Source organism: Mus musculus, chromosome 7 (genome assembly GCF_000001635.26).
Source record: "Mus musculus strain C57BL/6J chromosome 7, GRCm38.p6 C57BL/6J".
Classification (NCBI taxonomy): Eukaryota; Metazoa; Chordata; class Mammalia; order Rodentia; family Muridae; genus Mus; species Mus musculus.
In genome coordinates, this window is record NC_000073.6 from 18,415,112 (window position 1) to 18,432,276 (window position 17,165).

A 17,165-nucleotide genomic window follows, 5' to 3' on the forward strand; every position below is an offset into this window, starting at 1 on the left:
AGAGATCAACTAAGCCTGTCTTTTTGATCAAGCCATATAGCATAAATTCTTCCTCCTTGTTTATCTGCATGTGATGACTCTCCTTCTGCTTAGCTGCAGGCAATGACCCTACCTCTCTGTGCAGCTCTCTGTAATAAAAAACTGGACCTCCCCAGTGCTTCAGTTTCTCCAGCAGATACACTAGTCAACCTAACTTCAGGGGGCTTTCTGTAATGGAATGGTCTGTTCACTGCAAATAGACACTGTTTGAGGAGAGGCAAGAGCTACACTTATCTGTGGGTGTACAGTTAGTGTTTAGAATATAGTTGAGATTTTAATCTCTCCTTCTTCACCCTACAAACTAGTTCGTGACCACCCCTGCTCCCTCTAGAATTCACGGCCTCTTATTCTTTAATTATTACTTTTTTGTGTGAGAACAAATAATTTTTATTAGATATTTTCTTCATTTATATTTCAAATGCTATCCCAAAAGTCCTCTATACCCTCCCCGACATGCTCTCCAACCCACCCACTCCTGCTTCCTGGCCCTGGCATTCCCCTGTACTGGGGCATATAATCTTGGCAAAACCAAGGGCCACTTATACCAATAATGGCTGTCTAGGCCATCTTCTCCTACATATGCAGGTAGGAAAAAAAGCTCTGGGGATACTGGTTCGTTCATATTGTTGTTCCTCCTGTAGGGTTGCAGACCCCTTAAGCTCCTTGGGTACTTTCTCTAACTCTTACATTGGAGGGCCCTGTGTTCCATCCAATAGGTGACTGTGAACATCCACTTCTGTATTCACAAGGCACTGGCATAGCCTCACAAGAGACAGCTATATCAGAGTCCTGTCAGCAAAATCCTTCTGGAATATGCAATAGTGTCTGTGTTTGGTGGTTGATTATGGAATAGATCCCCAGGTGGGGCAGTCTCTGGATGGTCCATCCTTCAATCAAAGCTCCAAACTTTGTCTTTGTAACTCCTTCCATGGGTATTCTGTTCCCTATTCTAAGGAGGAATGAAGTATCCCCTCTTTGGTCTTCCTTCTTCTTCGTTTTCTTGTGTTTTGCAAATTGTATCTTGTGTATTCTACGTTTTTGGGCTAATATCCACTTATCAGTGAGTGCATATCATGTGAGTTCTTTTGTAATTGGGTTTCTCACTCAGGATGATACCCTCCAGATCCAACCATTTGTGTAAAAATTTCATAAATTTGTTGTTTTTTAATAACTGAGTAGTACTTCATTGGGTAAAAGTACCATATTTTCTGTATCTATTTTTTGTTGAGGGACATCTAGGTTCTTTCTAGCTTCTGGCTACTATAAATAAGGCTGTTTTGAACATAGTGGAGCATGTGTCCTTATTAAAAGTTAGAACACCTTCTGGGTATATGTCCAGGAGAGGTATTTCTGGATCTTCTAGTATCACTATGTCCAATGTTCTGAGGAACCACCAGACTGATTTCCAGAGTAGTTTTACCAGTTTGCAATTCCACCAACAATGGAGAAGTGTCCCTCTTTCCCTACATCCTCACCAGCATCTGCTGTCACCTGGATTTTTGATCTTAGCCATTCTGACTGGTGTGAGATGGAATCTCAGGGTTGTTTTGATTTGCATTTCCTTGATGATTAAGGATGATGAACATTTTTTTCAGGTACTTCTCGGCCACTTAGTATCCCTCAGTTGAGAATTCCTTGTTTAGCTCTGTACCCCATTTTTTAATGTGGTTATTTGATTTTCTGGAGTCCACCTTCTTGGGTTCTTTATATATTTTGGATATTAGTCCCCTATCTGATTTAGGATAGGTAAAGATCCTTTCCCAATCTGTTGGTGGCCTTATTGTCTTAATGACAGTGTCTTTTACCTTACAAAACCTTGGCAATTTTATGAGGTCCAATTTATCGATTCTTGATCTTACAGCTAAGGCCATTGCTGTAAGATCAGGAATGTTTCCCCTGTGCCTATATCTTTGAGACTTTTCCCCATTTTCTCTATAAGTTTCAGTGTCTCTGGGTTTATGTGGAGTTCCTTGATGCACTTAGACTTGAGCTTAGGACAAGAAGATAAAAATGGATCAATTTGCATTCTTTTACATGCTAAGCGCCACTTGAGGCAGCACTATTTGTACAAAATGCTGTCTTTTTTCCACTGGATGGTTTTAGCTCCCTTGTCAAAGATCAAGAAACCACATGTATGTGGGTTCATTTCTGGGTCTTCTATTCTATTCTATTCTATTCTATTCTATTGATTTATCTGTATTTTGCTGTACCAGTAACATGTAGTTTTATCACAATTGCTCTATAGTTCCGCTTAAGGTCGGGCATGGTGATTCTACCAGAGGTTCTTTTATTTTTGAGAATAGTCTTTGTTATCCTAGGTTTTTTGTTATTCCAGATGAATTTGCAATTAGCCCTTCCCAACTCAATGAAGAATTGAGTTGGAATTTTGATGGGGATTGCATTGAATCTGAGATTGCTTTTGGCAAGATAGCCATTTTGACTATGTTAATCCTACCAATCCACGAGCATGGAGGATTTTTCCATCTTCTGAGATCTTCTTTGATTTCTTTCTTTAGAGAGTTGAAGTTTTTATCATACAGATTTTTCACTTCCTTAGTTAGAGTCACATCAAGGTATTTTATATTATCTGTGACTATTGTGAAGGGAGTTGTTTCCCTAATTTCTTTCTCAGCCTGTTTGTCCATTGTCCTTCCTAAAGAAAGGCCACTGACTTGTTTGAGTTAATTTTATTTTTGGTTGTGAGCCTAGCCTTTAACGGCTGAGCCATCTCTCCAGCCCTTGAGTTAATTTTATATCCAGCTACTTCACTGAAGCTGTTTATCAGGTTTAGGAGTTCTCTAGTTGAATTTTTGGGGTCACATATATATGCTATAATATCATCTGCAATTAGTAATAGTTATTACTTCTTCCTTTTCAATTTGTTTCCTCTTCATCTCCTTTTGTTGTCGAATTTCTCTGGCTAGGACTTCAATTTCAATATTGAATAGGTAGTGAGAAAGTGGGCAGCCTTGTCTAGTCCCCGATTTTAGTGGGATTGCTTCAAGTTTCTCTCCATTTAGTATGATGTTGGCTACTGGTTTGTTGTATATTGCCTTTATTATGTTTAGGCATGGGCCTTAAATTCCTGATCTTTCCAAGACTTTTATCAAAAATGGGTGTTGTATTTTGTCAAATACTTTCCTAGCATCTAGCGAGATGATCATGTGGTGTTTGTCTTTGACTTTGTACATAATGGATTAAGTTGATGGATTTCAATATATTAAACCATCCTTGCATCCCTGGAATGGAGCCTACTTAATCATGATGGATGATTGTTTTGAAGTGTTCTTGGATTCAGTTTGCAAGGATTTTATTGAGTATTTTTGCATTGATATTCATAAGGGAATTTGATCTGGTGTTCTCTATCTTTGTTTGGTCTTTATGTGGTTTAGATATCAGAGTAATTATGACTTCGTAGAATAAACTGGGTAGAGTACCTTCTGTTTCTATTTTGTGGAATAGTTTCAGGAGAATTGGAATTAGGTCTGCTTTGAAGGTCTGATAGAACTCTGCACTAAACCCTGGGCTTTTTTGGTTGGGAGACCATTAATGACTGCTTCTATTTCTTTAGGGGATATGGGACTGTTTAGATCGTTAACTTGATCCTGATTTAACTTTGGTACCTGGTATCTTTCTAGAAATTTGTCCTTTCATCCAGGTTTTCCAGTTTTGTTGAGTATAGCCTTTTGTAGAAGGATCTGATTGTGTTTTGGATTTCTTCAGCGTTTGTTGTTAAGTCTCCCTTTTCATTTCTAATTTTGTTAATTAGGATGCTATCCCTGTGCCCTCTAGTGAGTCTGGCTAAGGTTTATCGATCTTGTTGATTTTCTCAAACAACCAGTTCCTCTTTGGTTGATTCTTTGAATAATTCTTCTTGTTTCCACTAGGTTGATTTCACCCGTGAGTTTGATTATTTCCTGCCTTCTACTTCTCTTGGGTGAATTTGCTTCTTTTTTTTCTAGAGCTTTTAGGTGTGTTGTCAAGCTGCTAGTGTGTGCTCTCTCTAGGTTCTTTTTGGAGGCACTCAGAGCTATGAGTTTCCCTCTTAGAAATGCTTTCACAGTGTCCCATAAGTTTGGGTATGTTGTGGCTTCATTTTCATTAAACTCAAAAAGTCTTTAATTTCTTTCTTTATTTCTTCCTTGACCAAGGTATCATTGAGAAGAGTGTTGTTCAGTTTCCAAGTGAATGTTGGCTTTTCAATTTTTATATTGTTTTGAAGATCAGTCTTAGTCCATGTTGGTTTGATAGGATGCATGGGACAATTTCAATATTTTTGTATCTGTTGAGGCTTGTTTTGTGACCAAATATATGGTCAATTTTGGAGAAGGTCCCATGAGGTGCTGAGAAGAAGGTATATCCTTTTGTTTTAGGATAAAATGTTCTGTAGATATCTGTTAAGTCCATTTGTTTCATAACTTCTGTTAGTTTCACTGTGTCCCTGTTTGGTTTCTGTTTCCACGATCTGTCCATTGATGAAAGTAGTGTGTTGAAGTCTCCCACTAATATTGTGTGAGGTGCAATGTGTGCTTTGAGCTTTACTAAAGTGTCTTTAATGAATGTGGCTGCCCTTGCATTTGGAGCATAGATACTCAGAATTGAGAGTTCCTCTTGGAGGATTTTATCTTTGATGAGTATGAAGTGTCCCTCCTTGTCTTTTTTGATAACTTGGGGTTGGAAGTCGATTTTATTAGATATTAGAATGGCTACTCCAGCTTGTTCCTTCAGACCATTTGCTTGGAAAATTGCTTTCCAGCTTTTCACTCTGAGGAAGTGTCTGTCTTTTTCCTTGAGATGGGTTTCCTGTAAGCAGCAGATTGTTGGGTACTGTTTGTGTAGCCAGTCTGTGAGTCTATGTCTTTCTATTGGGGAATTGAGTTCATTGATATTGAGAGATATTAAGGAAAAGCAACTGTTGCTTCATTTTATTTTTGTTTTTAAAGTTGACATTTTGTTCTTGTGGCTGTCTTCTTTTTGGTTTGTTGAGGGATTACTTTCTTGCTTTTCTAGGGTATGATTTCCGTCCTTGTATTGCTTCTTTTCTGTTATTATCCTTTGAAGGGCTGGATTCATGGAAAGATAATATGTGAATTTGGTTTTGTCGTGGAAAACTTTGGTTTCTCCATCTATGGTAATTGAGAGTTTTCCTGGGTATAGTAGCCTGGGCTGGCATTTGTTTTCTCTTAAGGTCTGTATAATGTCTGTCCAGGATCTTCTGACTTTCATAGTCTCTGGTGAAAAATCTGGTGTAATTCTGATAGGCCTGCCTTTATATGTTACTTGACCGTTTTCCCTTACTTCTTTGAATATTCTATCTTTATTTAGTGCATTTGTTGTTCTGATTATTATGTGTTGGGAGGAATTTCTTTTCTGGTCCAGTCTATTTGGAGTTCTGTAGGCTTCTTGTATGTTCATTGGCATCTCTTTCTTTAGGTTTGGGAAGTTTTCTTCTATAATTTTGTTGAAGATATTTGCTGGCCCTTTAAGGTAAAAATCTTCATTCTCATCTACTCCTAATATCCGAAGCTTTGGTCTTCTCATTGTGTCCTGGATTTCATGGACGTTTTGAGTTAGGATGTTTTTGCATTTTGTGTTTTCTTTGATTCTTGTGCCGATGTTCTCTATGGAATCTTCTGCACCTGAGATTCTCTCTTCCATCTCTTGTATTCTGTTGCTGATGCTTGCATCTATATTTCCAGATTTCATTCCAAGGTTTTCTATTTCCAGCATTGCCTCACTTTGGGTTTTCTTTATTGTGTCTACTTCCCTTTTTAGGTCTTGCATGGTTTTATTCAATTCCATCACCTGTTTGGTCGTGTTTTCTTGCAATACTTTAAGGGAATTTTGTGCTTCCTATTTAAGATCTTCTACCTGAATAGCTGTGTTCTCCTGTATTTCTTTAAGTGAGTTATTATAGTCCTTCTTGATGTCCTCTACCATCATCATGAGATATGCTTTTAAATCCGGGTCTAGTTTTTTGTGTATGTCGAGGTGCCCAAGACTGGGTGGGGTGGGAGTGTTGCGTTCTGATGATGGTGAGTGGTCTTGGTTTCTGTTAATAAGATTCTTACGTTTGCCTTTCACCATCTGGTAATCTCTGGAGTTAGTTGTTGTAGTTGTCTCTGGTTAGATCCTGTTCCTCAGGTGTTTATGTTAGTCTCTATCAGCAGATCTGGGGAAGTAGCTCTCTCCTGAGTTTCAGTGTTCAAAGTACTCTCTGCAGGTAGGTTCTCCTCTTGCAGGGAAGGTGCCCAGATAGCTGGTGTTCGAACCTGCTTCCTGGCAGAAGTTTTGATCCACTCACAGAGGTCTTAAGATCCCGAGGAGAGTCCTGTGTATACCTTAAAGTTGTCCGCAAACTCCACGCCCAAGGTACCCCGGTGCTGTTCAGACTGAAAGGGAGTTGTGCCCCTGCTCAGGCTGGGTTTTTCTTCTTCCCTAACTAATGCCGTATAAGGTCCTGCGCAATTGGATTGGAACGCACACTATGTTCCACTCACCAGAGGTCTTATGATCCTGTGGTGGGTGTTGTGGGTAGCTGGCGGGTGTCAGCCGACTCTGTGCCCTAGCTACCCTGGTGCTGGCTGGACCGGAAGGGACTTGTGCTCCTGCTCAGGCCAGGTTTTTCTGCTTCCCTAACTAATGCAGTCTCAGGTCCTGGGCAATTGGATTGGAGCAGATGCTGTGTTCCACTCACCAGAGGTCTTAAGGTTCCATGTTGGGTGTTGTTCGTAGCTGGCAGGTGTCAGCCGAATCTGTGCCCTAGCTACCCCACTGCTGGCCAGACCAGAAGGGTAGAATAGCCATTCTAATATCGAATAAAATCGACTTCCAACCCAAAGTTATCAAAAAAGACAAGGAGGAGAACTTCATACTCAGCAAAGGTAAAATCTTCCAAGAGGAACTCTCAATTCTGAATATCTATGCTCCAAATGCAAGGGCAGCTGCATTCAGTAAAGAAACTTTAGTAAAGCACAAAGCGCACACTGCACCTCACATAATAATAGTGGGAGAATTCAACACCCTACTCTCATCAATGGACAGATCCTGGAAACAGAAACTAAACAGAGATAGAGTGAAACTAACAGAAGTTATGAAACAAATGGATTTAACAGATATCTACAAAACATTTTTACCTAAAACAAAAGGTTATACCTTCTTCTCAGCACTTCATGGTACCTCCTATAAAATTGACAATATAATTGGTCACAAAACAGGCCTCAACATATACAAAAGTATTGAAATTGTCCCATGCATCCTATCAGATCACCATGGACTAAGCCTGACCTCAATAACAACATAAATAATACAAAGCCAACATTCATGTGGAAGCTGAAGAACACTCTCCTCAATGATACCTTGATCAAGAGAGAAATAAAAAAAAATTAAAGACTTCTTAGAGTTTAATGAAAATGAAGCCACAAAATACCCAAAGTATGGTACAGAATGAAAGCATTTCTAAGAGGAAAACTCATAGCTCTGAGTGCCTCCAAAAAGAAACTAGAGAGTACATATACTAGTAGCTGGACAGCACACCTAAAAGCTCTAGAACAAAAAAAGGAAATTCACCCAAGAGGAATAGAAGGCAGGATATAATCAAACTCAGGGCCAAAATCAACCTACTGGAAACAAAAAGAAGGGTAGAATAGCCATTCTAATATCTAATATCTAATATGGGGGTAGGTATGGGCATCTGAATACAGAAATGCCCCCACCCTCCTATAGCATGAGAAGAGGGGTCACTCATTCATCACAGTCAGCCTGACTGGGAGACTGGTCTTTGAGCTGACTGGGTTGAAGGCCTCACATTGGTACTCTCCAGCATCCTCCTTCCTCACAGTATGTATCCTGAGTTGGCATTTTGATGGGGACAGGGTCATCCTCTCTGTGAGCTGCAGATTCTGATTGTTGAAGAGCCAACGGATGGAGATTCCAGTGTTGTATGAGAAGCAAGTGAAGACAACTGAGCTCTGTACTCTAACTGTGCTGTCCGTGACTCTCATGGCAGGCTGTGTCACAAGCTCTGCAAAGAAACAGAGGTGGGGACCAAATGACATTCATCTTTCAGAAAGCTCAACCTGCCCCTCTATAGCTCACACATAATAAATCTTCTAGGGAGGAGAAATTGGAATTGTGACTACACTCATCGTGTGCTTTGCATTTGCCAACCATGTGCTGTGTGACTCTGATTCAGCCACTGAGGTTGATGTGCCTCAGTTTCCCTGTACAAGGGCAACTGTGCATGATCATTGCACTGCCTATGAGTTAAAATTAGGTATGAGCAACGTTCTGAACTGGGGGTGGGTAGTTGCTCATATCAGCAGCATCTGTACTACTTACTGTAGGCTGGATTCCTGAGGATAAGGTGGTGCCTGAAGAATGGTCATCTCTGTCCCTACCCTTGGAGACATTATTTTCCAGTGAATTTCCTAAGTCCATCAGAACATTTGGCTTCTGTCCAGGCACCTTTCCATTGAACCTCAGGAGTAGGAGGTGCACAGGTGACCTATATGACTGCAGCTGTCATGGTGGTAAACAGCTGATCCTATACCATAGGGGACTTGGACACTCAGCCAAGCCTTGTTCCCTGTCAGCTCTAACAGGAAGTCCAATGCTAGCCCTGAGGTAAAATTCTCTGGGGACAACTAGAATTGGGTGTGGATCCTTGGCTTCCTGATGCTCCTATTTCTGACTGAGTAGTGATCTGGACCACTGAGGGAGGGGGAATACAAAGTGAAAGGGAAGATAGAAGGGAAAGAAACAAATTTATCAATATTGAAATCTTTGTTTTTGGTGAAAAGTCAGAGTCCTGTGACCAGAGAAGCTTAAATCAATCACTCAGTGGAGGTGGGTGGGATTGTCTGCACAAATCAGGGGGATTGAGCAAATGCCCTCCATCCCCTTTGTGGGCCTAACTGTATGTTGCTTCCTCTGTGGGGAACTCTATCCTCATGTGTCTCCACCCTCACTGTCCTCACAAGCCTGCTCTCCCTCAGAAAATGTGGGTTGCAGGCAAGATATCTCTCACTTCTTCTTCTTCTAGTGACCCCAGGTTTGGTTTTTTGGTTTTTTTTTTTGTTTTTTTTTTTTTTTAAACTCCCAACCTCCATTTAGGTCCAGCCAGCCTCTGACTACACTTTGAGATGGCATTCCTGTTCGGTCTTCTAGCTCATTACACCTAGGGCCTTGTTAGAAAAAATCTAATTTGATATTTCCAGAATATCCAGTACCTACACAGTCTCAGATGTCTGTGGGTAGATAGGCAGATGTCCAAATTTCTTGCATATTTCAGAGTTAATGAAATTCTAATAACTGGAGCTACTGACACTGGTTAAAACTCCAGCCCATATTACCACACAGGGGCAGCAAGCATTGCAAGGAAGTACACAGTGGGCCACCAGGATTGCATCTGCCTGTTCTGCCCTCCCTCTGAGGAGAACAGAATTTCCTCCAGCACTGCCCCACAAGCTCTGCAGTCTTCCTCCCTTTGAGTTCAGCCTCCACACAGGCTGGAGGTTTTCCCAGGGTGATGCTGACTGCTATCATGAATGATGGCAAGCACAAGACTGATAATCATCTCAGCACCCTGGGGCAGCAACAGCTCACCACAAGACTGCCCTTGCTGTGTTCTCCCAATGTTTCCTTTATAACACAGGATCCTAAGCTGCGCTTTCTTCTCAATGCTGTGGAATCTACTCCCTGCAGGAAGGTGACAGAGATGCCTGTAAGGACTGGAAGGGGACCTGCTGACTGAAGTCTAGCCCATGCTCACTGATCACCAGTCAGGGTGCATTATCATGAGACTCATGTTGAAGGAGGTCACCTAGACCCTAGAGAGGACAGTGGCCCCATGAACTTAGGGAGAGTTTCAGGGGGATTATCAGCATCCTATGCTGACAGAGAGTCACCTAGAGTCTGCCCATGTCCTCCCTGGGTGGCAGCTATCCTCTGTTGAGATGATTCCTTATGGGATATGCCAGGGAAAGCCGGGAACCTGGTAACACAGGATGCTCTGACAGAGTAATGTGCTTAGTAGGTCTAAAGACTGCCCAAGAGAACTCGAGATCTGTAGGGTCAGGGATGGGGACAGGCTAAACCATAAATGCATTCTGGAATTATGTTTTCGAGTTTTCTGCCATTCTGAGTATGGAAAGGGCCTCAAGAGATGGGACAGACTCTGAGGTCTTGGGCTGAGTTACTTTGCCATCTAGGGAGCAGCAACTGAATTTCACCTCATTCTGGATGCTCTTAAGGTGGCAACTCAGAAATGTTTGCCTGCAGGAAAGAATTCCAGAAGGTGAACATCAGAGGACATACACTTGCCAAAAGGACCTGTGTCCTTTGTCCATCACCATGGAGACCCTGGCCTTCCTCTGAAGTCTCATAAGGCTATCCAAACAGCTAGTTAATGCCCTAGAACCCAGATTGTTCTCTCCAGAAATGCATTCCGGGGTGAGTCTCTGTGAAAGGTGTCCAGGGGAACTATCATAACTGTGGTTCATGACAGTACACTGGATGGTGACACAAGTTATGACTGCCTTGTACCATGTCAGCTCTAACATGAATCCAAAGCCAAGCAAAACCAAAAATATTTCCAAGTATCACAGAAATTTCCACCCAAGCGTCATAGTGCTCTGTGTGGGGACTCCACAGCTTCCTCAGCTAGAGCTTATGCTACCTCCACAGAGGGAGTCTATATCAGGGATATGGGCATGGTGGGAGTCCCAAGGGTCAATGCTGATTCTCACAATCTTGGGCTGAGTTTTTCCAGCACATGATAGGTAACTCTGCATGAAAAGAAAGGTGAAGGGTTCTGACCTAATGGTGTTGGTACAGCCCATGTGTGCCCTGCAGCAAGTGCCCAAATGACAATGTGATGAAAAATGCAGTGGAGGAGATAGCAGGCAATACCAACTCCTTAGAGTCGACTTATTAGATACAATAAAACACACCCAGCAGTTGGAAGCCATAGAGAGTCACTTACTGTGGATGTTGACTTGGACGTGTGCTGTTACAACTCTCATATTGCTGTCTATTGTTACTAGTGTGTACAATCCAGAGTCTTTCTCAGTGACATCCTGGAGCAGCAGGGATCCATTGGTGTACCCTATCTCTCTTCTGCTGTGTGCACGGCCTCTGATGATGGACTTCGTTGCTATGCTATATTCTGCAATTTTAAAGTCCTGAGTGCTAAGCACACCTTTGTACCAGGAAAAGGTTTGCAGACCTTCTGGCAGATTATAGACCTGGAGAAGAACACTTCCCCCTTCAGCAGCGTGCTGTGGCACTGGATCAATGCTGAGTTGGGCAGAGTCAAGAGTGTCACAGCACAAGGAAAGGGAGGCTGGAAGGGAAAGGAGAAAAATCATCAGAAGGAATCGTTGTGCTAGGTGAAAAGATGCTGACCTGCATTCTGACAAGATGGAGTCTTCACTGTGAGCATTTCCACCTCTGGGCTCATGGTCCCATGTGCTATAAGACCAGGATGAGCAAGGTGTGACAGCCTAGACAGGTCTATGGGTGTGTCTATCTCACCTGGTGGAAGTCAGCAACATGGTCTCTATTCCCTCAGTGCCATTGAATCTGTCATTTCCTCTGCATGGAGTTCTCTCCTCTGTGTCTCCATGGCTTCCCCTCACTGCCCTGCGTCAGACACTGCACACACTCATGCACACTGTGCTTTGAGATGATGCCTCCCTCTGACCTTGGTCTCTGCACACCCTGCATATTCACTTCCTGACTTTTCCCATTTCCTTTGTACCTGCACTCAGCTTCTGACCTCACTTTCTACATGTTCTTCCTGATCTACCTACAGCCCCCAGGACTAGTGCTGAGTGAGGGCTTGCAGCAGGCTGCTCTTCTTAGCAGGCCCAGGATTATGCTTCCAGGCTTTGAGTCAACTTGACACAAGCCACAGTCATTTGAAGGAGGGAGCCTCAACTGAAAATACAAACATCAGAATGATTACTGGCCAGGTCTTCAGCACATCGTTTAACTGGTGATTGACATGGGAGGGACCAGTTCACTGTGAGCATTTCCACCTCTGGGCTCATGGTCCCATGTGCTATAAGACCAGGATGAGCAAGGTGTGAGGAGACAGGCAAGAAACAGCACCGCTCCATTCTTCCTACAAAAACCCTAAGTTGGTTTGATATTTATCTCTTGGGTTTTTTTATTCGTTTTCTTTTCTTTTCTTTTTTTAATGAAACTCTGCTGTTTAGTAATCATAAAAACACTGGTTTGACAGACAGCCAAAAGCTACTGTCCACTGTCTGCTCAGAGCAGGAGTAAGTGTCAATTCCTGATAAATTGGAACCCAGGACATTTTTAGTCAAGCCTGGGATAGCAACCAGGGCCACAGCTTCCCGGTGCTCACCATTCTATATGGACTCCACATTTTCTTCGTGTTCATTGCAAGAGCCTCAACAGACAGAGCACTCTGGCATCTTAGGTCCTCTGATATACAAGCAGGGTATCAGAAAGCAGAGTCTGACCCATGGGCATTTCTCTCCTACATGTGTGTTCTGCATACAGTGGTCAAAACCCAACATGGGGATAAAAGTGCAGAGGGGAGGTAGTCACATGTCAGCAGTGACAGTGCTCTTGGTAGAAGCCCCTCCCAGCACTGAACGATCACAGAGAATCACTTACTGTCCACCTGAAGGTAAATGTGTGCTAATTCCATTTTCTGATATCGAGTCAGAGTTCGTAGGGTATAGAATCCTGTGTCTTTCCAGGTGACATTCTTGAGCAGCAGGGATCCATTTCTGTATACTGTCTCTCTACCACTGTGGGCAGGACCAGGTTCCCTTGATTTCTTGGCTCTTCTGTATCGAGCAATCTCAACCTTGTTAAATACAATCAGCCCTTTGTACCAGAAAAGTGATTGAAGATACTTTGGAATATTGTGAACAAGGAGAAGAACGCTTCCCCCTGCAGCAACGCTGGTCGGCACTAATTCAATAGTGGGACCTTCAAGGGTAGTAGATCGCCCACAGATGAAAAGAGAGGCTAGAAGGAAAGAGAGATCCATCAATATTTGGACTTTTGTATTTGGCTAGGATGGCACCCTGTGTCCTGAGCAGCTGTTCAAGTTGCTCAGCCGAGGTGTGTGGGTGTCACCCTGCACTACTTGGTGGAGGTCAGGGCATTAGCTCCACGTGCTCCATGAGCCTGGGTTGTCACATCCACTCTAGAATTCCTACCACTTTGGAGTCAACATGGCCCCACCTCTCTTTCTTCAGATACCTATTCACACTCAGTGTAGATGGTGTTGGAGTGCTGACTCCTGACCTCTTCCCCAGCATCCTGTCTTCACTCTTGAAGCTTTTGTTGTGTTTCTGTTCCTTTAATGCCCCCCCAACACCTGATTCACGTCTCCTCTCACACTCTGTAAATTGTGTACTCCTCACCCATGATCAGGAGGGCCTAATAGTTGGCACAACCTTTGCAGAGAATAGAGAGGGGGCCTCCCTAAACTCTGTGGCCCTATGTGTCCTCTGTCTGTATCACATTTATCCAGCCCAGCTCCCAAATACCTCCTCTACTCTCAGCCTCCTCCTAGACATAAGAATCTTACAGAGGCCCATTGGCTGTAGGTAGCTCTGTGTTCTCTGCCCTGTACACTCTCAGGACTACCCACCTACACTCTCCTCTTGGCTCTTTCTGTTTAAGCCCTCCAAAGTACACAGTGACAAACAACCTTCTGAGCATCTCTGGGCCCTGAGACAATATTAGATCACCCAGGTTAGCCCTCTGTTGTGTTCTCAACCTGGGTCAGTCAGCAACAAAGAGGGAGCCTCTGCACTCTCTGCGTGACACAGAAAAACCGCTGGACAATCAGTCTGCCCTATCTTCTCAAAATGAAATTTGCTCTCAGGAGGAAGATGACAGCTATGTGTGAGGGATCCTAAGGGACCAGCTGCATGGTGAGTAGGGAAGGGGACAGATCCATTCCACTGCAGGCAACAGTCAGGATTCTGAGGGAGTAAAAAGACACAGGAGCAGATGTGTTAGGAGGCTGTGTCCTGAATGTGTGGGAGGAGGTGACCTGGGTCCCAGAAGGATTGCTCTGGGCTCCATCATCCCATGCAGGGTTTCAAGAAGGTGCTCACACTTCTTCTGCCTGCTGAGTTGTGTCTCATGTGTTCCCTTTGCTCCCAGGCCTTGCTAAGATGCCTTGAAACTTCCTCAAGGTGATTCCCATGGGACACCCTTTCATTCCCAGAGAAAATGCATGTCTGGAATGTGAATATCATCCCCTGGCAGGGGAACAGGCACAGGATGCAGATAAGAGGTCTGAGAAGGCTCTGCAAGAGACCTCCAGGTATACAAAGAAGAGATAAAAGCAAGGGTAGTTAAAAAGTTGATAGAGAGATAGATAAAAGTTGAGGTCCTGATTCCAGGCATATAGGTTTATTCGTATTCCTTGAGTGTCCCCAGACTATGCCTGCTCTTCACTGTGGGGACTGCAGCTCATGTCTGGAGAACTGTCCACATCAGTGACGCCTGTTCTATTTGCTTATAGGTGAGAATGAGCTGGCCTCAAAAGAAAAGAACTTGTCAGTAGGATCTGTGTCCTTTCTCCCTTTCTGATGGGAAACCAACTTTCCTAGAAGTCTCATAAGCCTAACAGGACAATGGGTTAATGTCCTGGGAATCTGCCCTGCTGTGTTCTCCCTCTGGGTCACTAAGATGACCAGGAGACATAGACTAATTCTGGATCTCATGGCAGTACACGCTTTGGTTCCACATGGAGCAAGACATTGTCTACAACAAGCAATCTTCTCTGCAGACAGGAAGTCAAGATCCAGCCCTAGCACAAAGCTTCTCAGGGCCCACAGGAGGTGAGGGTGGAACAGAGGTGTGGAGTCAGGGGTTTCTGGTACTCAGCTCTGTAAGATGCCCATGACTTCCACAGGCCCTTCTTTCTTCCCTCAACACTTTCTCAAGAACGGTTCCCTATGAAGGACCCCCAGATCTAGACAGAGGCTGATGTCCTTGGCTGACTTGCCCACCCTGCATCCAGGTTTGTCCAAGGTGCAATCAAATGAGGAATTCTGCACAATTGACGTTATTCTCCACCATGTGTGTCCTGCACTAAATGCTCAGTCCCCAACATGGAGACACAATACAGAGGGAAAGGAGAGACAGGTCAGGCCTGATACTTCTGTGTGCCTAGTAAGAAGACCCAACCCAGATTTCAAAAAGAATTACTTACAGTACACGTGCAAGTACAGGGATGTATTTGATACCATTTCTCCTTGTTTACTTATGGTTTGAAAGGTGTAATATCCTGTGTCCTCCTGTGTGACATTTTGGATCCACAGGGACCCGTTGATGTATAATGTCTCTCTGCCGCTGTGCTTCAGCCCCTTCGCTGTTAAACTATAGTACAGTGCAATTGCATGTCTCAAATTTGTCATTCCTCTGTACCAGCCAAACACTAGAAGATTCTCTGGCATATTGTCAACACGTAGAAGAACATTTTCTCCTTCAACCACTTGGGGTGGAAAGGATTCAATGGTGACTCTGGCAGTGGTGGGCAGGTGCCAGCAGGTTAAGAGGAAGGCTAGAAGGGAACAGAGAGAAGCAACCAATAATGAGCAGGTGTCAGCATCCCTCAGCTTATGCCTATGTCTAGGGGTATGAACATAATGGAGATGAGCAACATAACCTCCATGACCTCAGAGCTTCAGAGGGTATCATGTCATCTCTGAGGAATCCTCTACTCAGGTGTCCTCACATCATTCTTCACATAAAGAGTGTCTGGTGTCAGGAGAAGTGGCTCTCTGACCTCCTCCTCCATGCAGTCCTCACATTCTGAATTGTTTTCTGTTCCATTAAACCAGTGACTTTTTCCTCTGTATACTCTGAATTCCCATCCACAAGTAAAGGCCTTTGTAATGACAATTATTGTAATTATCTTTTTGGAAATGTCAGTTCCTGAAAAGATCTCAGAGAATAATGGGGTTGAAAAGGGGAGGGGACAAAGGAAACAGGAAAGAATAAAAGAATTAATGAAGGAAAGAAAGAAGGAAGGAGAGAGGGGCGGATGCAAGGAAGAAAAAAAGAAAGGAAGAAGGAATGAAAGAAGGAAGGAAAAAAGTAAAGAACCAAAGAAGGATATCTCCATAGATTTATCTACATAGTTCCCAAATTTACAATAAATGGCAATCATTATATTTAAGGGTGGTTTAATAATTGTGTATTTGATGCACCAGTTTGGGAAGTCACATGTCTCGGTGTGCACATGGTGGGTACATGACCCTCACCTCTGTGTACAGAAAAGACCCTGCAGCACCCTGTATCTCCATCTACCCTGTGAGAGCTGAGGAATGAATTCAGACTGTTATGTCTCCACATACTGGGCCATCTTTGGAGAGTCACCCTGTCATGGTTAGGAACATCGGTCTTCGGACCATGGCAGCCAATGTGACTGATTTTGAACAGGGACAGCTGAGGCTTTTCTTTCCCTCCTCAGCTCCTGTCTGCTCAGAGTTTCCTGCTGCCGAGCCTCTGTCCCTCACTGTACCTTCTGCACCATGACTACAAACAGAAAACCAAGTCTTCTCTAGACATCTTCAAATCAGAGGACTTTGGGCTTCTGAGTTTCCCTTCCAACACACAATCAGATAGTTGGAATATTTACCTGTTAGGAGAACCCTCTGCCAGGAGGTACACCCGTTGCTGAAAAGTTCAGATGACACCTCCATATCTCTTCTCACTATACTGGCCTTTCTCTGAGGAGAAGACCTTCAGCTCCTGCAAGGCACCTGGCCTCTACTGTCCTTCCTCCTTCTGAGATGAGTGTTCTCTCAGGCAAGAGCACTTCCCAAAATCCTATGGGCTGTGTGCGGTGGGGTCTGAGTCCATAGAAGTGCTCAGTCACTTCCACTCTCAGTGCTGCACCTCATCTTTCTCACATTTTCTCTCTTTATGATTCTCCTCCAAAAAGACCTTGAGCAACAAGGCTGATAAGCATCGACATGCCCTCAGAGAACAATGACTCATCCATGGGCTGACATCTGCTGACTCCTGGACATGAGTCTGTCAGCATCAAAGAGGGAGCTTCCATCTTTCCTACATGTCCCTGTGACACACAGACCCAGCTGAGTTCCTAGTCT

The 17,165-nt window shown here is 43.6% G+C and overlaps 1 protein-coding gene across 1 annotated transcript; it reads right to left on the reverse strand.

Annotated features, from left to right (window-relative positions):
- Positions 1-7,424: 7,424 nt before the first annotated feature.
- On the reverse strand, positions 7,425-16,944 carry Psg28 (pregnancy-specific glycoprotein 28). Its single transcript, NM_054063.4, has 5 exons — positions 16,691-16,944; positions 15,260-15,610; positions 12,691-13,050; positions 11,024-11,383; positions 7,425-8,062 (listed from the first exon to the last, which is right to left on the reverse strand). Exons 1-5 carry the CDS (start codon positions 16,752-16,754, stop codon positions 7,779-7,781), a joined length of 1,419 nt encoding a protein of 472 aa, NP_473404.3. The 5' UTR covers positions 16,755-16,944; the 3' UTR covers positions 7,425-7,778.
- Positions 16,945-17,165: the final 221 nt, after the last annotated feature.

What these genes read in the sequence shown, in the direction of transcription:
- Psg28 (NM_054063.4), bottom strand. Translation starts at nt 16,754, where the DNA reads ATGGAGGTGTCATCTGAACTTTTCAGCAACGGGTGTACCTCCTGGCAG. An exon ending in GCAGAGGGTTCTCCTAACAG is followed by an intron (nt 15,611 to 16,690) that starts GTAAATATTCCA and finishes GTTCCCTTCTAG; the next exon opens with CCTTCCTCTTAACCTGCTGG. An exon ending in CCTGTACTTGCACGTGTACT is followed by an intron (nt 13,051 to 15,259) that starts GTAAGTAATTCT and finishes CTTTCCTTCTAG; the next exon opens with CCTCTCTTTTCATCTGTGGG.